This window comes from Engystomops pustulosus, chromosome 7 (genome assembly GCF_040894005.1).
Source record: "Engystomops pustulosus chromosome 7, aEngPut4.maternal, whole genome shotgun sequence".
In the NCBI taxonomy this organism is placed as follows: domain Eukaryota; kingdom Metazoa; phylum Chordata; class Amphibia; order Anura; family Leptodactylidae; genus Engystomops; species Engystomops pustulosus.
This window is the reverse complement of record NC_092417.1, coordinates 44,106,403-44,131,459: the sequence shown is the minus strand read 5'-3', so window position 1 is coordinate 44,131,459 and position 25,057 is coordinate 44,106,403. Positions and strand designations below refer to the sequence as shown.

The following is a 25,057-nucleotide window of genomic DNA, read 5'->3' as shown; positions in this document are numbered from 1 at the left end:
AGTGAGGAAAGGGGTATCATCCTACCTTTAAGGGTGATACCTGAAGCCCCTGAGAACAAGCTGCAGCATCCTACTAGGACACAGCTACCGCCCAGCCTGCCATCTGCACCCAGGCTGGTGCTCTGCTCCTGCGGCTCCCTCCAAGTACCTCTCCAGCACTCCATCTACTCTGTTAAAGGCACGTTTGCTGAAGTTCCTGCGGTTCCAATAAAGAACTGTAAGTTGTTTTGTTCAACCTCTGCCTCCGTCTGGTCCCTGCTACTACAACTACCATCATCACCGGCACCCTGTCCACCACACAGAGACTTACACTCTAGACACCAAAGGGTTGCCCTAGGGAGATCCGCTATAGCAGCCTCTCCCTCATCATTTCTTGCCAACACCACCCTGCTGGAGACCTGCCAGGCTGTAGGACAGCCCTCCGGTTCCCCATACCAAGCACCGTGACACAAGCGTGCTTAGGCCGCAACCGCCAGCCACTCAGGTACTGCGGGCCCAGGCTGTCACCAGGCCTCACCTCAAGGGCTAGGCCCCGGTGGGGGATGTTGCAAGTGGCGTCACGAACAGGATATTTACTTCTGTGCCTTATTACGGCTCAAAGACTATCTTTTATTACTAAAAACTGCATTGCCTAACCCTGCTGCCATTCGGGTATAGGCCCAAGAGACTTTGTGTGTTTCTGCATTGGACTGTGTTACTGCTGCCACGTGCTGTCGAGCTCCGCTCCAGCACACAAGAGGTTAATCCCTACACGAACTGTACCAGCTCTGCTACATCGAGATTTTACCTCAGAGAATCTGTGGCGCAGCAAGTAATTCCAGCCCGCCAAAATCTTCACTGGCGGGAAACCCAGACGACACACCAAGCTCCACCCACGCGCGAAGGGCGCGAACCCCGCCTCCTGTGGCGCAGGAAAAATTAGAGCCCGCCACAGCTCTTGGCGGGAAGAACTTGGACTCCTCCCCCTGGCGCGACGCGGACTTCCTGTCCCGCCTCAGAGAAACGCCAGAACTCATGCGGATTTTGGACAGTGAGGACTGCATCATGTGGGGTCCTCCGCCACTTCCCTCTGTGGAGCGTCCGGAGTTCTATGAGATGTTCGAGTCCATGGTCGTGGTTTCTGCACAGCCGGTCCGGAGGCCCTTTGCTGGGCATCGGCTGCACCGAGGACTGACCCGGGCCTTCGTCACCAGGAGGTACGTCCAAACGGTGACAGAGTACCAGCTGCATCCCGGGCGGATCCTCATGCCTCTCCCGGTGGCCAGGCCGATGCCCCGGGCCCACGTGGAGGCACCACGTGGTGAGGCCCCGACTCCGGTCGAGCCCGCGCCTGGGCCTATTGCCGCGGCACCACCAGCTGCGAGGCCTGCTGTTCCTGCTACTCGGCCTGCCAGCCCTGCTGAGATGGTTCCAGATCCTCCGGCTGCTCCCGCTCCTGTTCCGGCACCTGCCCGACCCACGAGGAGATCCGAGCCTGCACCGGAGCCACGGGCCCCAGCACCGGCACCTCCGCAGCCTCGAGGCCGAGGTGAGGCCACCCGCCAGCGACTCCGGGACGCTGTCTCGGAGCAACGCCGTCGTGAGAAGGAGGCTCAGCGGTATATGGCCGGCCGGTCTGCAGCTGGAGCCTGGGTGGAAAAGAACCGCACCACCGGCATGGTCCGGTACTTTGACAAGAAACGCGGCTATGGCTTCGCCACGCAGGACTACACCGGACGGGAGGTCTTCATACCCCGCCGGTCCGTCAAGAGGCCTGATCTGCCGGAGAGCCAGCACAACCTGAAGCCGGGTGAGTGCATTGAGTTCTCCCTGCAGGAGGGTCCCCGAGGACCATGGGCGGCTGGGGTGATCCGGATCCCTGACTCAGATGAGGACCGCTACTTCCCGTACGAGGACGACGAGTGGCCGGAGTCTCCAGACACTTCCTCCTCTTCGGCTGCGAGTCCACAGGCGGTGACCCATGTAAATGCCCCATCCACAATAATTGTGAGTACGGGTCCCATTGCCATCCATGGGCCGTGCTTGATACAGGGCGCCACCCCCGCTGTCTCCCCTGCTGGGAGCCTTGCTAGGTCCCGTAGCTCCTCTGTGGGAGAGGACGTCCCGGCTGGCGAACCTTGTCCGGAGGTTCCGTCTAGGCCCGCATCTCCCCTTGCTGGTTACCGATGGGGTGATGACCTGGCCCCGGAAGAACCGGAGCTGGAAGGAGCCTCGGCGCTGCCGCAGGCCCCCATTTATGTACTACTGGACCCCTCTGTGGTCCCTGGCTCAGTTGAGCCCCCGGCTGGAACAGCCGACATCCCGGGCGACAGCGCTCCTCCCCCTGAAAGTCAGGAGGATGTTGCTGCACCTGCAGTACCCGCTACTGCCACCGGGTGTCCCCAGCCGGAATCTCCTACTGCTTGGGAGATACAGGATTCCCCATTGGATCCTGAACTCAGCGATACTGAGTGACCCCTGATGGGCTGAAAGCCTTCTTCAGGTACTTTGTCCCCATGTACATATTGTATCTTTCCGTCCATTATCCCTATAGAGCCAGAGACTTTCCTGAGACTCTTACCCTTATTTATCTCAGTCAAGAGATTTCTTCAAAGGACTCTGTCCCTCTACACTAGAGGAGACCCTTTGCAACTCTATTGCACTTTTCCCCACATCAAGGGCTGTGCCCAGAAGATGGACTTTCCTATTGGAGACCTTCTGAGAGACTGTTGCCAATCTTGAGGAAAAGTTGCCATTTATTTATTATCATTTTGCACTTAATGCCTTCCTTTTTTAGGTACGGACATTCTGTTTGCACATTCATGCCTTTCCTTTTCAGGTAAAGAGACATTTGCTACCGTGCTACCCTGAGTAGCCTATTTACCTCTGTAACGTTTGCAACGTTTAAAGATTTGTACCCATTGGGCTCCTAAGCCAATGTGAGCTTACAGTACTCTGTCTATACGCTAGTAGTATGCATTAACCCTTTCATAGGCTTTCCAGGTTGTAGTGTGGCTGTGTCGGACCGTCTTTTTGTGTTAAACACTGATTGTTACCTTAACCCCAAACCGAGGTTTGCACATGGGGGTAGTCCGTAAACTGCGGGTCCTACGGGGACTGGGGGTGTTACAGAGTTAGCACCTGGATGCCACTCATTCTATGGGTAAGGACGTCAGGAGGTACTCGTGTCGCATATGCCAATGTATGCATATAGACACATTATATATTTGTCGCCAGGGAAGAAGTGTTTACAAAACAAATATACAGGCCTTGGTGCAAGGGGTGGATTACAGGACATGACACTACACCTTTCCTACTGTACAGTTCGGTTTAATGGCGTCAGCGACCAACTGTCATGCAGCTACATATTTTTGTCTTAGTCCGACACCAACCCAGGTGCCTGTCTCCAGGACCATGGGCGGTTTGTCCCTACACCTCACATAGCCTGCACTTCCCAGAAGTGTCCTTAGCCCCCTCCGTGCCCCAAGCCATCTGTAGTCGAGCCGAGGGCGGCTCTTTCAATTGCCCCCGGGGTATGCAACACCCTCGCCAATGCAAGTGGCGAGGTAGTGCTTGCGAATGAGCCCCACAGCATGTCATCACATAACACAGGGGACATTGCAGTGGTTAATCCTGCCTGGCAAGGCAGAAGTTAAATGTAATGTGTGATGTAAAAGCATAACAACCAATCACATGTATTGCATTCTGTTTCTGTAAGCTGAGAGGTAACTGGAGGAGCAGCCACCACCTGACCAAGGAGAGTTATAAAACCCCTTGCTCAGAATGTTCTAGAGGAGTCTCTCTCAGGAGAGAGAAGAGAGCAGTCTCTCCCAGAAGGGAGAAGAGACCGGTCCTGTTCAGACCTGAGGGTCTGCAGGACACCAGCTAGAGTTCTAGTCAGTCAGCATACCAGACCAAGAGCAGGGAGAGCCTAGCCCCTGCCTCTGAAGAGGGAAGTTAGGAGTTAGTGTAGTGAGGAAAGGGGTATCATCCTACCTTTAAGGGTGATACCTGAAGCCCCTGAGAACAAGCTGCAGCATCCTACTAGGACACAGCTACCGCCCAGCCTGCCATCTGCACCCAGGCTGGTGCTCTGCTCCTGCGGCTCCCTCCAAGTACCTCTCCAGCACTCCATCTACTCTTTTAAAGGCACGTTTGCTGAAGTTCCTGCGGTTCCAATAAAGAACTGTAAGTTGTTTTGTTCAACCTCTGCCTCCGTCTGGTCCCTGCTACTACAACTACCATCATCACCGGCACCCTGTCCACCACACAGAGACTTACACTCTAGACACCAAAGGGTTGCCCTAGGGAGATCCGCTATAGCAGCCTCTCCCTCATCATTTCTTGCCAACACCACCCTGCTGGAGACCTGCCAGGCTGTAGGACAGCCCTCCGGTTCCCCATACCAAGCACCGTGACACAAGCGTGCTTAGGCCGCAACCGCCAGCCACTCAGGTACTGCGGGCCCAGGCTGTCACCAGGCCTCACCTCAAGGGCTAGGCCCCGGTGGGGGATGTTGCAAGTGGCGTCACGAATCACAGGATATATACTTCTGTGCCTTATCCTGGCACTAAAGACTGTACTTTATTAAGAAAAAGACTGTGCTGCCTAACCCTGATGCCATCCGGGTTTAGGCCCAAGTATTTGTGTGTTTCTACATTGAACTTTATACTGCTGCCATGTGCTGTCGAGCGCCGTTTCAGCACTCAAGAGGTTAATTCCTGCAAGAACTGTGTCAGCTCTGCTACATCCGGCGCTGCTGCGCCTGAAGCATTTACCTCAGAGGCGTGTGGCGCAGCAAGTATTTCAAGCCCGCCAAATCTTGACTGGCGGGAACTCCAGAGGCGTCATTAGGCTCCGCCCCCTGCGCGAGTGGCGCGAAGCACCGTGGAGGAGGAGCTGGAGCGTGTGCGGCCGGCAACGAAGAGGGTTAATTGGCCATCTTGGATTTCGGCGCAGGCCGCGCCTGAAGCCTGCCAGGCTGTAGGACAGCCCTCCGGTTCCCCCGTACCAAGCACCGTGACAATAGCGTGCTTAGGCCGCAACCGCCAGCCACTCCGGTACCGCGGGCCCCGGCTGTCACCAGGCCTCACCTCAAGGGCTAGGCCCCGGTGGGGGATGTTGCACAAGGATAACTTAATTCCCCCTTTAGTCAGACATTAAAGGGTTAATTCTTCAGAATTTTGTGTCATAGATGCGCTGATGTCATAATTCCCACTTCTGACAGATAGACACTGAAACTGACCAATCAGAAGCAAGATCATACAGCCCCACCCGCCTGAACTGGCCAATCAGGAGCCACATCATGCTGCCACGCCCACCTGCCTCAAGTATAAATATCTGTGCCGGTCAATAGGGGCAGGCACTGGGTGGTGAGACGTCGAGGCATGAAGAACCGTGGATTTATGTACCCCTGGATGTATGGAGCCTGGACGTGTGGACCCCTGGACGTATGGAGCCTGGACCCCTGGACGTATGGAGCCTGGACCCCTGGATGTATGGAGCCTGGATCCCTGGACGTATGGAGCCTGGACCCCTGGACGTATGGATTGTGAACCCCTGGATCGGTGGACACCCGACTACCTGGGTGACAGATATTTATTGGCAGTAACCCTGTAAGCCCAGAGGAAGGGCGATCCTTCAGCCATGGGTTCCCTAGAGGTTTCCTCCACAGGGGGTTTTTCCTCTCCTGAGTGCTGAAGGGTGACTCTTCGTGAGTCCAGGGTCTGCCATGGGATGGGATTATAAATAAATATTTGGTTATTTAGTTCCCAATTATTTGTCTTTTGTCTATTTATTGGGTCTTCTTTGAACTCATTTGTCTTGGGGGTTTCTTGGGAAGGTGAATATAAGGTCTGTGCACATCACATCTCACAGGGTCTTCAGGAAAACACATGAGGGAACGTAGTCCAGTAAGTGCCCCTATGGATGCATCTACCCCAATGGTTGCCCCTTACATACTACACAGGTATCACGTGTACACCAATCCCTGAAGGAACGAGGCCTGACATAAGTCATAACTGTGCTGGTTACCCATAGCAACCATTCATAGCACAGCTTTCATTAGCAAAAGTTCTCTCTTAAAATGAAAGCTGCTCTGTGATTGGTTGCCAATTTATATACAGTAAAAGTAGTTTCCACAACAAGCAAAGTGTATGAAAACAAAACACTTCATTAACACCTTCGTGACCTAGGACGAACTATATCGTCCTCGTGCTGTGAAGGGTGTATGGAGAGAGCTCACAAATCAAAATTTTTTTTTAAAAATATGAAAATATAGTAAAAAAAAGTAAAAGTTTAAATCACCCCCTTTCCCTAGATCACATATAAAAGCAAATAAACAGAAAGAATCATAAGCTTGTTTGGTATTATCGCATCCCAAAATGTCTGATCTATCAATATATATTAGCGTTTTTTCCCGGCGTTTAACCCTGTAATGGAAAATGGCGCCCAAAGTAAAAAATGCCATACAGTCCTCAAAATGATAGCATTAAAAACGTCATCTAAATTCACAAAAAATGACACCACCCACAGTTTCCTGCACTGAAGTATGAAAAAGTTATTAGTGCCAGAACATGGCAAAATGAAGAATTTTTTTTTTGTACAGAAGGTTTTAATTTTTTTTAAATGTATGAAAACATTATAAAACCTGCACAAATTTGGTCATGTGAATGCAGTCTTATTCTGCATCAGATAAATCATGCTGGACTATGTATCTGGAATAGTTTAGAACTATGGAATTATAATTTACACTATCTAGTTTATGCCTGAATTTTGAACTGAGATGTAAAGTGGTCTTATAAAGCCAAGAAGTTTATCATTGAAGTTCATTTCTATTTGCCTAAGAATGCCCTTCATTCAGGGCCGCATCTGCCATGAGGCAGGATGAAAATCTTGCTTCAGGCGGCAGATATCAGAGGCGGCAGAATGGCAGCCTGGATGATTTAGGAGGCAGCCCCTGACCTGATCTATCATCCAGCAGAAGTTCCTGCTGGCAGCTCTCTGCTCCCCCTGCACAGGTCATATATTATTTAGTGAGGATCCTTTTAGCTAGTAGCCAATTAACCCCTCAAGCCACCATGACGTTCCCCAATGGGAAGGAGTCCATAAAGCCACAACATCATGACTTCTGTCTGTCGCTCTGACAAAATGCAGGGTAACAGGATCAATCCTGTTGTCTCTGAGAGCCAAGGCTCTAAGCAACATGTCAGGGGAGGAATAGACAAGCGATTGCTGTGACTGGTCATTTAGTACAGACAGACAAATCACAGCATAAAGCAGGCATTGCCTGGCTGAGCTCACCTTATCAGTATCCGATCTCCTCATTTTCCTTCACAGAGGAAGGAGATCAGATGCCTAGAGTGACCCTCCACACCATATATCACCTGCACACCACATTCAATTAACCCCTTCACTTCCCAGGTGCATACCTCTTCCATCTGTGCTCTCCTCTACATTTTGATTTAACTTTGAAGCAAACCTAAAGGGTTAATAAAGCTACTTAAAGACATTTTGAATAATTTAAGGGGTGAAGTTTCTTAAATGGTGTAATGTATGTGTTTTCTGTTGTTTAGGTCCATTAAAATCACTTGAGAAATGAAAGTGGCCTCAATAAAATGAATTTGGAAATTTTCTTAAAAATATTTATGAAACTTGCATCATACAGATACAAAAGAATTTAAAAAAATGTTGCCAGCACAGAGCAGACATATGGTGAATGTTATTTATTAAGTAATTTTTGTGTTCAATAGTTTAAAAAAGAGCTAATTTTTACAACTTTTTGCTATTTTTCAGTTTTTTTTCATAAATAAATTCAAAAGATATCACTCAAATGTTTCAAATAACATGAAGTTCATTGGGGCAGATTTACTTACCCGGTCCTGTCGCGATCCAGCGGCGTGTTCTATGTGGAGGATTCGGGTCTTCCGGCGATTCACGAAGGTAGTGCGCCCGATGTCCACTAGGTGTCGCTGCTGCGCTGAATTCCGTCGGAGTTCACTGAAGTTCACCAAGTCACGCTAGGTGCAGGTAAGTGTGTGTCAAGCGACAATTTTTAAAAAAAAATACAGCGTTTTTTCAGAATCTGTCAGGTTTTCTTACAGCCCCCCAATTTCCATCGCGTGCATGCCGGCGCCGATGCGCCACAATCTGATCGCGTGTGCCAAAACCCCGGGGCAATTCAGGGAAAAAACGGTGCAAATCGGTAATATTCGGGTAACGGGAAGGAAAAAGTGATTCGGCCCTTAGCAAATGACCCCCATTGTGTCACAAATAATCTCAAAATCAACTTGGTATATTAAAGTGTTCCAACATTATTACAATTTAAATTGTCAGATTAGAAAAATCTGCTGTGTCCATAAGGTCTAAATAGGCTTAGTCCTTAAGAGGTTAACTGGCAATAGGAGGTCATGGGACCTTCTCCTGTCTCGTGGTATCTAGCCCTGTGTTATAGCAGGAGCCAGGCAGGGGCTTATTTATACTCTATAGACCAGGCTACAAGGGAAAAAGTGAGGACAAATAGCTGCCACTTATTCTGCCCCTGTTCATACTCTGTTCAGAGCCCTCTTCCCCCTCCAAGTTAATGCAGGATATTACTGCAAGTCAGAGATGAAGGGGGATGATGGTGGCTGTGCTGCACCTCGGGTCTTGGAGTGAGCTGTATCCTCCACCTCCCGGAGAGGGAGAAAATACTGATCTCAGGAGGTAAACAATTGATACATGTGGGCATGTGCGTGAGTGATTGTCTACATACAAAGAGTGTGGAAATAAACATTTAAATAGGCATGTGTATACTGCGTTGGGGGGGAGGGGGGGGGGGGGCATTTGAATTTTCGCCACAGGCAGCAAAAGGGCTAGAATCAGCCCTGCATCCCCTATATTGTCCAGCTGGGTTATCAGGTTCTTTCTCTCTGCTATCCAGTCTGTGACGCTCCTCTTAATGTCATGTGCCACTTCTTAGTGGCCCCTCTCATCTCCCCCTAATATTGTGACTTCTAATCTCCCCCTCAGATTGTGGCCCCCTCATCTCCTCCTAATATTGGGACCTGCTCATCTCCGCCTCATATTGTGTCACCTCCCAACCCCAGAACCCTCTCTGATCTCCCCTCATATTGTGGCCTCTCATCTCTCCCTCATATTGTGGCCCCTTATCTCTTTCTCTTATTGTGGCCCCTCATCTTCCCTTCATATTGTGATCTCTCCTTTCCCCCTGATATTGTGTCCCTTCATCTCCCCTTACCATTGTCCCCCCTCATCTTCTTTTCAATTTTGGCTCCTTTTATATTATGCCCTCCCTGCTCCGTCTTTTTGCAGCTTAATAGAAAAAAAATATTAAAGCCGCTCCATGTTTTGTGCCTCTTGGCAGTCGGCTCAGTAGAATCCATAGAAATACACTGGGATGTGTAATAACCACAGACACGCCCTCACATAATGTCTGTGCATGAGCCCTAATATCACATAGGAGTGGCCACAGTGGGGGTGGTCCTTCCCGCAACTCATCATAGGACTAACCTCAATCCTTATGAAAGAATCCCCAAAAAATAAACCCCACAATTACAAGAGAGAATTTCTATGTGGTCCCAGATAAATTTGGAGCCTTATATAATATCATAATCTTTATTCACACATATCATAATTTTTCTCCAAAAACTTAAATTATTGTGTTCTCCAATAAATAACATTAAAAGGCCGTCACTTATAAATATGTATATATTTTACTACAGTACAAGAGATAAGGATAACTTAATTCCCCCTCTAATCAGACATTAAAGGGTTAATTCTTCAGAATTTTGTGTCATAGATGCGCTGATGTCATAATTCCCACTTCTGACAGATAGACACTGAAACTGACCAATCAGAAGCAAGATCATACAGCCCCACCCGCCTGAAGTGGCCAATCAGGAGCCACATCATGCTGCCACGCCCACCTGCCTCAAGTATAAATATCTGTGCAGGTCAATAGGGGCAGGCACTGGGTGGTGAGACGTTGAGGCATGAAGAACCGTGGATTTATGTACCCCTGGACGTGTGGAGCCTGGACGTGTGGACCCCTGGACGTATGGAGCCTGGACCCCTGGACGTGTGGACCCCTGGACGTATGGAGCCTGGACCCCTGGACGTATGGAGCCTGGACCCCTGGACGTATGGAGCCTGGACCCCTGGACGTATGGAGCCTGGACCCCTGGACGTATGGAGCCTGCACCCCTGGATGTATGGAGCCTGCACCCCTGGACGTATGGATTCGTGAACCCCTGGATCGGTGGACACCGACTACCTGAGTGAGAGATATTTATTGGCAGTAACCCTCTAAGCCCAGAGGAAGGGCGATCCTTCAGCCATGGCTTCCCTAGAGGTTTCCTCCACAGGGGGTTTTTCCTCTCCTGAGTGCTGAAGGGTGACTCTTCGTGAGTCCAGGGTCTGCCATGGGATGGGATTATAAATAAATATTTGGTTATTTAGTTCCCAATTATTTGTCTTTTGTCTATTTATTGGGTCTTCTTTGGTTTAATTCATTTTTCTTGGGGGTTTCTAGGGAAGGTGAATACAAGGTCTGTGCACATCACATCTCACAGGGTCTTCCGGAAAACACATGAGGGAACATAGTCCAGTAAGTGCCCCTATGGATGCATCTACCACAATGGTTGCCCCTTACATACTGCACAGGTATCACGTGTACACCAATCCCTGAAGGAACGAGGCCTAACATAGGTCATAACTGTGCTGGTTACCCATAGCAACCAATCATAGCACAGCTTTTATTCCTAAAAGTTCTCTCTTAAAATGAAAGCTGCTCTGTGATTGGTTGCCAATTTATATAAAGTAAAGGTAGTTTCCACAACAAGCAAAGTGTATGAAAACAAAACACTTCATTAACACCTTCGCGACCTAGGACAAACTATATCGTCCTCGTGCTGTGAAGGGTATATGGAGAGAGCTCACAATGAAAAAATTTGTTTTAAAAATATGAAAATATAGTAAAAAAAAAGTAAAAGTTTAAATCACCCCCTTTCCCTAGATCACATATAAAAGCAAATAAACAGAAAGAATCATAAACTTGTTTGGTATTATCGCATCCCAAAATGTCCGATCTATCAATATATATTAGCGATTTTTCCCTGCGTTTAACCCTGTAATGGAAAATGGCGCCCAAAGTAAAAAATGCCACTTTTTTGCCATTTTGAAAAACATAAAAAATTCTATAAAAAGTGATCAAAAGGCCATACAGTCCTCAAAATCATAGCATTAAAAACGTCATCTAAATTCACAAAAAATGACACCACACACAGCTTCGTGCACTGAAGTATGAAAAAGTTATTAGTGCCAGAACATGGCAAAATGAAGAATTTTTTTTTGTACAGAAGGTTTTAATTTTTTTAAATCTATGCAAACATTATAAAACCTGTACAAATTTGGTGTCCCCGTGATCGTACTGACCCAAAGAATAGAGTAAACATGTCATTTGGTTGTAAAATCCAAGCCCACAAGAATATGGCGCAAATGGGTTTTTTCATAATTTTCACAGCATTTTGAATTTTTTCCCGCTTCCCAGTACATGGCATGGAATGTTAAATACTATCACTATGAAGTGCAATTTGTTACGCAGAAAACAAGCCCAAACAGAGCTCTTTACATGGAAAAATAAAAAAGTTACAGATTTTTTAAGGTGCGAAGTGAAAAATGAAAATGCAAAAACAAAAAATGGCCACACCCCTAAGGGATAAACCTATTGATGCTCAGTGAAGGATATATACATCACCGGAGCTGAGCCGGTATCAGGAAGCCGGGGTGTCATCTGCAACCCTGAGGTGACAGTGATAATACCCTGCAATACACAAGTACTACTGGGTATTATAATGAACAAGCAAACTGCAGATTCCTTGTTCATGTCCCATAGTGGGACTAATAAAGAAAAAAGTCTACCGATATGGAAGTGCAGAGGACCCCAAATGACCCCCCCTGTACATGTGGGTGTACAGTACCCAGTATGACTACGCTGCACTAATATGTGAGTGTACAGGACCCTGTTGATCCTGTACGAGCCCCCCCCCCCCAGGCCACATTTGCCATGAGGTGAGATGAAAATCTCGCCTGAGGTAACAGAATGCAAAGCCCTTTGGAGAGCGGCGAAATTTCCTGCTCTAATTTGGATGATTCAGGCGCCTGTTGCCGCCCGAATCGCCCACCAGATAAATCGCACCTCTCTTTAAGACACAGGTGTGATTTATGTGCGGAGCGACGCATCACCTTCCCAGCTGCTGGCGTTGCCCCATTCTATACAGGGACACAGGCGGCGGAGGATGACGTCACGCCCAGAGCCGGATCATCATTGGCACTATTGGAGCGCTAGCGCCGGGCCCTCAGATCCGGATTTATTGGTTAGGGGCCCCCGGCCTGGAGCTCCAATAGCGCCGATGTTCATTCTCCTGCTGGGGCCCCGGCGGGCCCCAACACTTGCCTCGGTAGACGGGCAGGGGCCTCCGTCCGTCCAGACCGGAAGCTCCTGCCCGTCACTGTATAGTGCTCGATGCGCTCGAGCACTACTACTGGAGCGATGTGGCCATAAGACAACCCCGGTGCACATCGCTCCAGGAACCCCTTCCTGTCCGCCCGCAGCAAGAAGAAAGAAGACGGGGACACAAGGTGAGTATAAGGTTGTTTTTTTTTTTTTAAATCAAACAGCATTCAAAGATGGTGGGGGACGAAATATTTAAAATAATTAATTGGGGGTGAGCATCATATTAAAAAGTTAACTGTGGGGGAGCAGCAAATTAAATAGTTAATCATTGGGGGCAGCATATTAAAAAGTTAACTATGGGGGACAGCATATTAAATAGTTAATTGTGGGGGGCAGCATATTAAACAGTTAATGATGGGGGCGCAGCATATTAAATAGTTAATTGTGGGGGGCAGCATAATAAATAGTTAATTATGGGGGGCAGCATAGTACATTGTATGTGTTTGGGGGGTACAATATTAACTCCCTACCGCTCTGAGGCTTACATGTACGGAGCAGAGGTGCAGGGCCTGTATGAAGAAGGCTCACCAGTTGAGCCCTCTTAATACAGAGGTGGGGTTTGCTGCATATTGCAGCAAACGCCCACCACTGATACCCATGATTGCTGCCGCCAACATTTAAAGGACGGTGGCACATTGGCGTCGCCATCTTTGTTCTGATCGTTACTCGCTCCCTGTCATGGGGGGCAGCGATTGGTTGCCATGACAGCCTTGGGTCTTTGTCAGACCCAAGACTTCATGGCATCTGCAGTTTCGTTACAATGTAACAGTAATGAATACTGTGTAAAAATGCCATATACTGCAATACAGTAGTATTGCAATATATGGTAGGAACGATAAGACCATCTAAGGTTAAATTACTCTAAAAAAAATAGTAAAAAAAATAAATCACCACCCCTTTCCCTAGAACTGATACTAATTTATTAAACAGTAAAAATCACAAACACATTAGGTATCACCGCATCTCAAAATATCTGATCTATCAAAATATAAAAACGGTTATTGCTGGTGTTGAACCACATAACGGAAAATAGCGCCCAAATGTCCGATACCACTTTTACACCATTTTACATAACATAATAAATGTAATAAAAACTGATCAAAAGGTCTCACAGTCCTCAAATTAGTAGCAATGAAAACGTCAGCTCATCCCGCCAAAAATAACTCCTCACGCCTCTCAGTACCTTATATACTCAAGTATAATTCAACCCTTATGTCGCCAACACCTGCCCCCCTATATAGCTATCCTCCTGCTTCTGTATACAGCCTTCCTCCTGCCCCTATATAGACAGCCAGCCCCCAAATATACCCAGCACCTGCCCAGCACCCTGCCCCGTAAATAGCCAGCTCCTGCCCCGATATATCCTGCCCTTGTATATAGCCAGCTCCTGCCCACGTATATAGCCAGCTCCTGCCCCTGTATCTATCATATAACTAAATGGAGGGGCAGTATATTAAATAATAACTTGAGGGGCCAGCCTCTAAAATTCATGTGGCACCCCAGTAGTAGAAAGGGCCATAAATAGGTAAATTAATTCATTAAAGGGGGCAATATATAAATGAAGTCATGGGGGAACCATATATTGTGTAATTGGGGGGTGACATATATAATTAGGGGTACAGTATTACTCAGGGTCTGTAGTATAGTAATATATGCAGGAGACACAGAGGTTTTATTATGGGCTATATTTGGGGGGGGGGGGCATATTTCTGTTATCCAGGTGACATTATACTATTAGTAACTGTGATATTTTTAGTTGCACAGTGTGGGGTATGTGCTGCCAGGAGCAGAAGACATCTGGTGGAAAATTCTTCAGCCGTAGGTTACGTGGATTCTGGCCCTGATGGAGAAGACATGTCACCTGGGAGGTACTAGAATCTACTTCTACCAGTGTCAGATCAGTATTGTACTGACAGATTAATCTTCTAGTGTAAGACAGCTCTCAGCCTGTACTGTACATGTGCTGTTATATTCCTCATGTCTATAGTCAGCCAGCATTGGGGTGTGGGGTTATTGTCATCAATTATTGTTATGGTTTTCAGCATTTTCTTATTGATAACGTTGGTGCTGTGAACTCACTTTGTGTATTCTGCCCCTGTTCATACTCTGTTCAGAGCCCTCCTCCCCCTCCAAGTTAATGCAGGATATTACTGCAGGTCAGAGAAGAAGGGGCATGATGGTGGCTGTGCTGCACCTCGGGTCTTGGAGTGAGCTGCATCCTCCACCTCCCGGAGAGGAAGAAAATACTGATCTCAGGAGGTAAACAATTGATACTTTATGGGGTTGCCGATCGCTGCTATGGAAACCCTGAGGTGCGAACTCACAGACAGGATCTTTCAGTCTCGGTGTGAGTCTATTCTTAGGGTGACAGTGATAATACCCTGCAATACACCAGTTCTACTGGGTATTATAATGAACAAGCAAACTGAAGATTCCTTGTTCATGTCCCATAGTGGGACTAATAAAAAAAAAAGTCTACCGATATGTGGGTGTACAGTACCCAGTATGAACTCCCTGTACTGATATGTGGGTGTACAGTACCCAGTATGACCCCCCTGTACTGATATGTGGGTGTACAGTACCCAGTATGACCCCCCTGTACTGATATGTGGGTGTACAGTACCCAGTATGACTACGCTGTACTGATATGTGGGCGTACAGTACCCAGTATGAACTCCCTGTACTGATATGTGGGTGTACAGTACCCAGTATGACCCCCCTGTACTGATATGTGGGTGTACAGTACCCAGTATGAACTCCCTGTACTGATATGTGGGTGTACAGTACCCAGTATGACCCCCCTGTACTGATATGTGGGTGTACAGTACCCAGTATGACCCCCCTGTACTGATATGTGGGTGTACAGTACCCAGTATGACTACGCTGTACTGGTATGTGGGTGTACAGGACCCAGTATGACTACGCTGTACTGATATGTGGGTGTACAGTACCCAGTATGACCCCCCTGTACTGATATGTGGGTGTACAGTACCCAGTATGACCCCCCTGTACTGATATGTGGGTGTACTGGACCCAGTATGACCCCCCTGTACTGATATGTGGGTGTACAGTACCCAGTATGACCCCCCTGTACTGATATGTGGGTGTACAGGACCCAGTATGACCCCCCTGTACTGATATGTGGGTGTACAGGACCCAGTATGACCCCCCTGTACTGATATGTGGGTGTACTGGACCCAGTATGACCCCCCTGTACTGATATGTGGGTGTACTGGACCCAGTATGACCCCCCTGTACTGATATGTGGGTGTACTGGACCCAGTATGACCCCCCTGTACTGATATGTGGGTGTACTGGACCCAGTATGACCCCCCTGTACTGATATGTGGGTGTACTGGACCCAGTATGACCCCCCTGTACTGATATGTGGGTGTACAGTACCCAGTATGACTACGCTGTACTGATATGTGGGTGTACAGTACCCAGCATGACTACGCTGTACTGATATGTGGGTGTACTGGACCCAGTATGACCCCCCTGTACTGATATGTGGGTGTACAGGACCCAGTATGACTACGCTGTACTGATATGTGGGTGTACAGGACCCAGTATGACCCCCCCCTGTACTGATATGTGGGTGTACAGGACCCAGTATGACCCCCCTGTACTGATATGTGGGTGTACAGTACCCAGTATGACCCCCCCCTGTACTGATATGTGGGTGTACAGTACCCAGTTTGACCCCCCTGTACTGATATGTGGGTGTACAGTACCCAGTATGACCCCCCTGTACTGATATGTGGGTGTACAGGACCCAGTATGACCCCCCTGTACTGATATGTGGGTGTACAGGACCCAGTATGACCCCCCTGTACTGATATGTGGGTGTACTGGACCCAGTATGACCCCCCTGTACTGATATGTGGGTGTACTGGACCCAGTATGATCCCCCTGTACTGATATGTGGGTGTACTGGACCCAGTATGACCCCCCTGTACTGATATGTGGGTGTACTGGACCCAGTATGACCCCCCTGTACTGATATGTGGGTGTACAGGACCCAGTATGACTACGCTGTACTGATATGTGGGTGTACAGGACCCAGTATGACTACACTGTACTGATATGTGGGTGTACAGGACCCAGTATGACCCCCCCTGTACTGATATGTGGGTGTACAGGACCCAGTATGACTACGCTGTACTGATATGTGGGTGTACAGGACCCAGTATGACTACGCTGTTTTGATATGTGGGTGTACAGTACCCAGTATGACTACGCTGTACTGATATGTGGGTGTACAGGACCCAGTATGACCCCCCTGCACTGATATGTGGGTGTACAGGACCCTGTTGATCCTGTACGAGTCCCCCCCCCCCCCCCCAAGGCCACATTTGCCATGAGGTGAGATGAAATCTCGCCTGAGATAACAGAATGCAAAGCCCTTTGGAGAGAGTGAAATTTCCTTCTCTAATTTGGACGATTCTGGCGCCTGTTGCTGCCCAAATCGCCCACCAGATAAATCGCACCTCTCTTTAAGACACAGGTGTGATTTATATGCGGAGCGACGCATCACCTTCCCAGCTGCTGGCGTTGCCCCATTCTATACAGGGACACAGGCGGCGGAGGAGGACGTCACACCACCTGTGTCTCAGAGCGGAGCCGTGGCTCACAGAAGACCCACGAGAAGACGTGAGCAGCGCACCGTGGGAGCACCCTGCCTGGAGGTGAGTATAAGTTTTATTATTTTTAATGGCCAAGTATTGCTGAAAGTGAGGGAAATATATATAAGCAGTATATATGGGGATGGAGACTATTTATACTGGGGGGGGGGGATGCTCTGTATATAAATGAGCTTGCTGGGGGAATATATATATACAGCATATACATATGGAGGACGGAAACTTTATACTGGGGGGGCTCTGTATATAAATGAGCTTGATGGGATATAATAAAATAAATTGGAGGGGGCTATTTGGAAGGATGTATACAACTGGCGTGGGGGGAGAGGCTTCTGAATATAATAAAAATGATTTGGGGCAATCCATATTTGGGGACCAGGTAGTAAATAAACTAGGGGGGGCACTATGTGGGAGGCTGTATATAATTTAACTAAGGGGGTGGGATATATATTGAGGCCTGATAGTAATTCAACAGGCTGGTGGACTACGGTATATTCAGGAGCTGGATTTTAATAAAACTAGTGGGTGTCTGTATATGGGGCAAGGTATATAACTAACCTGGGAGGGCTGTGTATGTGGGGCCAGATTTTATATAAGATGGAGGAGATCTGTATTTGGGAGCTGTATATAATTTAATAATTTAATTGCGGGGGGAGGGGGTATATTAAAGCCTTTCACTACATTAAAGGGGGGCTGTTTATATGTTATTGTGATGTGCATACTATAATTCCAGTATTATATATTTACAGTATGTTATGAAGGGATGTTTTATACGTGTGGGTGCGTGTGGTCAATTGTGTTGTGAGGGGTATATATTATTTAAGAGCACAGTGTTGTAATCCAAGTGATTTTATACTGTAAGTGATAATTACTTATACTTTTAGGGACGCCGGGTGGAGATGTGCTGCACGGAGCTGAAGGTATCTGGCCGGGAGTTCAGCAGTGATAAGTCATGGATGGAAGAACTCGGAATAAAGTCCTCCTGATGGAAGAGATTGTCATCCATAAGGTACAAGATGACACCAATGACTCAAGATGACATCAAATTTACATCTCACTTCAAAGTTGACTTTGTGGATGATGCCACCACTGATACCACTGGAAGGTCTTAATCTGCTTCATAACACACTTATAAGGGCTTATTAGGTCAATTTATGCTGACAGGTTTCCATTAAAGGGTCAGTGTTCCCATTGGTGCAGAAGCTGACATAATAAAGAATGCCGGGTATACAATAACTAGTGAATAATATAATGCTCTGCATTCTGATATGAATAATATAACAATCATATAAAATACTGTGTATTAATAATATTATAACTGCAAAGTCACATGCAGTAACCATATGTAACCATAATTCCTTTGGGTTTGGATTTTTTGTTATTTCATCCGGTTGCAACCTGACCCCACTGACAATCTTTAGATGTAATGTATATAACACAATAATTCCTGCAGGTGCTCTATTACCTTAATGCCTTCCAGATCTTGTCCCAGGTCATCGGATTCGGCTGTAGTCTTCTTGCTGAGCAGCCAGGCCTCTATGGTATCAGCTTCTTTTAGATACTGGAACAGCTGATATTGCTCCTGTAACTGACCCCTGCGCAGCTCAGCTTTCTCCAGCAGGGAGCGATATTCTCCCAGAACTGACTGCAGTTTAGGAATCACTACTGAACTACAAGAATAATTGATAATGACATTTACATATCAAGAAAGTGGTGCATAACATTTAATAAATGTACAGGTGGTCCCCGACTTAAGAACACCGACTTACAGCCAACCCCTATTTACAAATGGAGCTATGGATGTTGGTAATTACTGTACTTTAGTCCTAGGCTACAATGATCAGCTGTAACAGAGGTTTCTACAATTAAAGGACACCTGTCATCAGGTCTGTGTCACTTGTCCTGTCACCTCTACCTGTTGGAGCAGCTCACAAGGATCCCATCCCAGCCTTTATCTAGTTATTTCATATATTAATCATTGTAAAATCATCTATTCTTTATCATGTAAATGAGGCTGGTCACATGGTCAGAGGCAGTGATGTCACCCCTGTTACCCCTCCCCTCTCCTCCCCCTGTCTGTGTGTAATGTATAGTAAAGCATGGCTAGTGTGTGTGCTGCATCTGCTGACATGCTGCATCCTCCTAATATACATGTGAGAGACACAGACATCAGCTACACATGAATCTGACATGTTCTGCTGTAACATGGCTGCCTGGAGCTGCTGTATCTCTCCTATACACACACACATGCACACACAGGCTGCAGGGGGCGTGGCCACCAGCACCAGGAAGCACATCATTATACAGCCTCACATCTTTATACAGGCTGTCAGTCATGCACTGGGGGTGTGGCTGTGCCTCCCACTCATGAATAGAATGGACACCTTGAATATGCTAATGCTTCATTGGACATTTCACAGGTCATTTGCATACAGCTTTAGGACCTCATTGCTTAGGTTTACAGGCATGTAGAGGGACAATGAAGGGATAGAGGCAATGCTCTCTAATGGCAGTTTATGAAAATATATTTAGTTTAGGGGGTTATTTTGCATGACGGGTTCTCTTTAAGGTTTATTGTTAATCCTGGTTATGATGACAACCCAATATTTTTGAAATCCAATTGTCACAAAGACCAATTTGCCTAGGGTTACAATTATAACATATACAGTTCTGACTTCCACTTAAGAACTAACGTACAGAATCTTGTATGTAACCCAGGGAATGCCTGTATATTGGTAAATTACCTAATATCCTGCCCCAACACACACAAAAAACATAAACTAGGCAGTAACACGCCCCCTTTAGGTGCACATTTTTTCTGTCTTGTCGACACAAAATACACACTTTAATAAATGTGGACCAGTGTCTCCATTGTAATTAAAGGAGTAAGTAATTCTCCAAGCACATAGAATTAGGCAAAAATACACATGACTTGTTTTTGCACACATCTTACATACTGCTTCAAATAGTATGGCTGCTTCTATACATGAATTAGGAGACACAGTGGCCATATGGCTAATAAAAGCATTACAAAGTCAAAATGAAGGCAGCACTCCCAATTGTAAAGAAAAAGTGGAAGTTTCTATTTAACCTCATGTGCCTAAACTACAGAAACTATTTACAAGCACTTTTTCACATGTGTTTGGGTCCCATAACATTCTGCAGTTCAGTCCCATCCAAGTGCTTGGTGTCAGACCAGAGATAGGTGATAAATATTTAAAGGATTTGTCAACGAGTTAGCCCCTAATCAAGGGATAAAGGCTAAGTTATTGATTGTCGATGGTATCAGTAATGGGACCCCCCTCAGATCATGAGAATGGGGGTCTGTTGTAACCCTGTTGCACCCCAAAAGAATGCAGCAGCCGATAGCACATTCTCTACCTATGGAGTACTGTGCTCGGTTATCTCCGATAGTAATGTATAGAGCAGCAGGGCACATGCGGGACTGTCTGCTCTATTCATTTGGGGTACAACATGGGGGTTCCATCACTGAGACCCGCACTGATCAGGTTAAACCCTATCCAGTGGATATGGGTTATTTTATTGTGACTAGACAACTCCTTTAAATCTTGGAATACCCCTTTAACTTAGATTACCAGACAGCTTTTCTTTTGTTTGCCACACATGCATTTTATGCTCCTGAATGGTAGATGAGGCTCTTTAGATTTTTACCTGAAGGGTTTAAAGTCTGCTGCTTTTTATATATGGAATCATTTTGACAAGAAATGTTATACCTCTCTGGATTTTCGTTATCACTCTCCAGGTTCTTTCCAGTGTCTTTAAGCTTACTGATTCGTGGGGAAAAGCCTTCAAGGTCCCGTATAGTGGCATCCAATTTTCGCAGTAGTGCTTGGGTGGATTCTTCATTTTTACCGCTGTCTGATGACTTAATTATAATTCCCCTCTCTGCCATCCATGCTTCTGCTTCTAAAAGCTGATAGGAGATCAATGTAGAGTATTCAAGAAGCTCAGACAAGGATTGAATACAACTTGGGAATGGCAATTCCTTTAGTTGCCAGAATCCCAAAGGGTGGCACAAATGACAACCTGTAGCTGGATCATTTCCAAAACTTACCTCAGTCAGAAACTGTTGGGCTTCACAAGCCTGGGTCAGCCTCTTACGCCTCCTTTCTGCTTCAGCTTTTAACGTTTCCGCAGCCACTTCAAGTTGATGCAATCGATTGTCAATCTCTTGGCTGGCAAAGTGGTTTCCTCTTACCAATTTCCGCCCGGTTCCCATTACAGCTTTAGTCAAAGCTTCTCGGCTGCTGATTTCATTTTCTAAGTTCTGCAGAATTAGCAATAATAATGACAGCTTTTCTACAAAACAATTGCATTGCATTGCAAGGTTTATTTTGCTCTGCTGTTACCTGATGCTTTTCTAGTAATGCCTGAGCAGTGGTCAGTGACTGTCCGCACTCCTTAGAAGATGCAAGAGGCATCTTGTCTTCGATCCATGACAATTCATCATCAATGTCCCGGAAAAACTGATCTAATAACTTTCTGCCTTCCAGAGCTGCCCTGCACTCCTGCAACGGCTCACTTAGGTTCTTGTATCTGCAGAAACAAATGGCCAGTTATTCAAAGCAAAATCAGAGATTCTCTGACATGTGTGTTCTTGGTGCTGTTGCCCTTAACAAGCAGTTACTCAAGAATTAAACTCATTTAAATGTACCATATGAACAATCGCAATAGCATCGTACAAGAAGAAAACAAACAGCACAAATTCATAAAAGATGACTAACCTGTGAATAAGAATCCGAACTCTGTCTTCTATTTCATCTACCAGGAAGTGACCCTCCTGTCGGAATTCACGGGTTTTATCTGCCAGAACTTGGAGTATTTCTCCGTGGCTACTGATGTCTTCTTCCAGCTCTCCAAGTTTCTCAAGTGTCATGAGATCTTTACCTTTATTAGCAGAGTCCAGCCTGCCTTCCACCTGGTCCAGCCATTTTTCAATGTCCTCTAAACTTCTCTGAAATTGTAGTGCCTGGATGAGAAGATAAAGCAGAGACCTACTTATAATGCATGGCCCTACAACAAAAAGCTTGGAAAGTCATAACTCCAAAGTGTGACAGAGAAGTAGTCAACATTATTCTGTCACCTTATAGGCAGCCTGCAGTTTGTTTGCCTTCACAGTACATTTTTCTAGCAACTCAGTCCAGAGTTCCTCCATTTCATCAAGTCTTGTTTGGATGATATCAGGGGCATAATGGTTAGCATGCAACATCTTCTCCCCATCCTGCAAAAGTCAAGTTCCTGGAGTAAAGATTGTATACAAGGCATAATAGGAGCAAATGATTTTGGAAACATATATGTGTTAGTCATGTCTGGTCAGTATTGTAGCCAGGGCCGGTGGCGGTACTGGGCACACCTGGGCAAGTGTCAGGGCCTAGAGTTCCTGGGGGCCTACATAAGGCTGTACATAGTTTCTGAATTTTAAATGCCACCATGTCAGTTCACTGCAAAGGGGCCCACTGAGGCTCTGTCACCCAGGGGCCTACTGAAACCTGGAGCCGACCCTGATTGTATTGTTTCCATTTTTTATAAATAGCTATGATTTCTCTGTCGTATTATAAAGGCTCCTTATGTTGTAACCTACTCACATTGCATCACCTTTATCAATTCTCTCATTGACACACAGCTGGTGTGCTGCATGCATTTTTGTGATGAAAAATTATATTCTGTACATCTTGAAATCTTAATTTCTGCAGCAGGTGTATGGATTTCTACAAAACCCACTGAGATTGGTAGAAGAATAGCAAATAATACTTACAAAATAACAGAGAGAAGCAGCATATGATGGGTCAGACCGTAAATGGTTGAGGATCCCATGGATGCTGCCTATCTCCATTATTTTGTATAAGAGTAATTTTAACAGGAGCTTTTGAACCCTCATGTGAATATATACTCAGACAATGTGCTGCTCTTATGTTGTGGAGCTTTGGTTGACTTACATAACATTAGTTCCTGTAGTCATCTCTACTGTCCTCCACCAAGAATGTTACTTCTACCTCAAGTGTGAAATAAAGTCTCAGATCTGAAGTTAACAATACTCTGTAGACTTCTGATACAAAAGTGTTAAATTTTAAGGTACACAATATTTTTGCTATAAAAAGTAAGACTTAAATGGGTTGTCAAGTTTAAGTAAAAATTTTACTATTTGTATTATGACAAGTTATACCATTTTTCTATATATTTTCAGTATCAATTAGTTGACATGCAGTAGAAAGCTTTACTGTTTACTTCCAGTGGAAATAAACCTGTCCATGGTCATGTGATGTCACACAGGTGCACGGCCCAAGGATATGTGTGACATTACATGAATAGATTTCTATCTCACTGGAGGTAGACAACGCAGCTTTCTTTTGAATAACACCAAGCAGAGATCTAGAAAACTATGAAGAATTGATACAGAAAGTATACTGGAAAATTGTATAATTTTTAATTTTACAAACAGTAACATTTATTTGCTGAAACTGCACAACCCATTTAAGATATGTACATTTATTGGCATCCCCAGTTTTCATCCATGCACAAATTGCTGCTATCATTTCTTACGGCTTTTGTACTGTCCAGTCGGTTGCGGTTGGCTTTGATCTCAGCCTCAAATGTTTGATGTTTCTGTAGTTTGCTCTGTAGGTTGCTAAGGTCATTCCAGCTGTCGTCCGTGGCAATACTGCTCTTCTCAAGCATCCAGGCACCCATCTAAAAGATAGATTGGTTGTTTAATATGCTGAATTGTCTAAACAGGGATGTGATGCTGACAATATTAGTGGTGTACATGAAAATTTGCACTCATACGGTTAAATGTAAAACTAAAGTTCCTTGTAAATCTGCTAGTATAAATGCTTGGTATAGTAGAAAAACAAATACAAAAGTCGCTAAAAGGTAAATTAAAATTCACTCAAGGGGTTTTCCAAAAAACCTAGTGGAGCCTGGGGCAAGGGAGACAAAAAATGAAAGTTACTTACCTTGCTCCCAGCTCCTGAAAAGAGAAGATATTTCCAGTGTCTTTGACACTAATGGCTTGTTTGTAAGTGCCAGGGGTCACAGAACGTCACCCTCAAGCGGTCCGAAGTACTGGTGCAATGCAAGAAACCGGAGCCAGGGCAGGGTGTGGTTGGGTGCACACCGCTGTGTACTTCAAATGAGCTGCAAACTGTGGTAATTTGCTGCCCCTTGGAGATAGGAGGGATAAGCTCTCCTCCTCATCCCCCTACACAGGAGGCTGGTGGCACGGCTTTACAGCTCAGTCAAAGTGCTGTGAGACACAGTGTGCTCTCTGCCCCGTGATCGTGCAAAATGCAAGTTAATGGCGGCCAAGGCTGCCATGTACGTTCATCTTGTTTTGGCCCCCCTTACCCCAACTACCCCTACCACAATTTTCAACAAATTTTAAAGAAGAAGTAGAATAAAAGCAGAATGAGAATGAGTTTTCTAAAGACCGATTCTCCATCACCGGACCTCATATGAGCTCTTGAGAAATTTCTGCAGCTGCCTGGACTCCTCAAGTTTCTCCTTACGAGACTCGGACAAATTCAGGAGTTTCCTTTTCCTGTTGAGAAAACAGACAATACTCATTTCTAGCTTTAAATGATATTTAACCCATGACTACAACAAGAGATTTAACTGACCCATAACTAGAAGATGAGGCATTAGCATCTTCATTCATTTTATTTTACAACTTATATTCTGATTTTGCAAAAAAGAAAGCGGTGGTCATTAAAAATCTGTAATCTTAATGATCAAAGTTTCTGATGGGCACTTTCCATAAGGAATTGATGAGGATTTAACAAATGACATATAGCAATTCCAAAATCAGACATATTAAAATCTACAAAGTTTAGATTGTCTTTGAGCTTGCGGTTGGGATAGGTACCAGCTATTCTGCAGATTTAGGTGGCTGCAGGGGCTTGAA

General features: G+C 46.0%; 1 protein-coding gene across 4 annotated transcripts in view; it reads right to left on the bottom strand.

Moving 5' to 3' along the window:
• The window catches only part of SPTBN5 (spectrin beta, non-erythrocytic 5), a 236,894-nt gene that overhangs the window by 55,077 nt on the left and 156,760 nt on the right, over positions 1-25,057 (bottom strand). For all 4 annotated transcript variants that reach the window (XM_072115674.1, XM_072115671.1, XM_072115673.1 and 1 more), the window contains 8 exons: positions 24,604-24,694; positions 23,698-23,844; positions 22,241-22,378; positions 21,882-22,126; positions 21,507-21,693; positions 21,212-21,424; positions 20,871-21,070; positions 18,602-18,806 (listed from right to left, as the gene is read on the bottom strand). In XM_072115674.1, the coding sequence (XP_071971775.1) occupies positions 18,602-18,806; positions 20,871-21,070; positions 21,212-21,424; positions 21,507-21,693; positions 21,882-22,126; positions 22,241-22,378; positions 23,698-23,844; positions 24,604-24,694 (1,426 nt within the window). The remainder of the gene's footprint in view (positions 1-18,601; positions 18,807-20,870; positions 21,071-21,211; positions 21,425-21,506; positions 21,694-21,881; positions 22,127-22,240; positions 22,379-23,697; positions 23,845-24,603; positions 24,695-25,057) is intronic.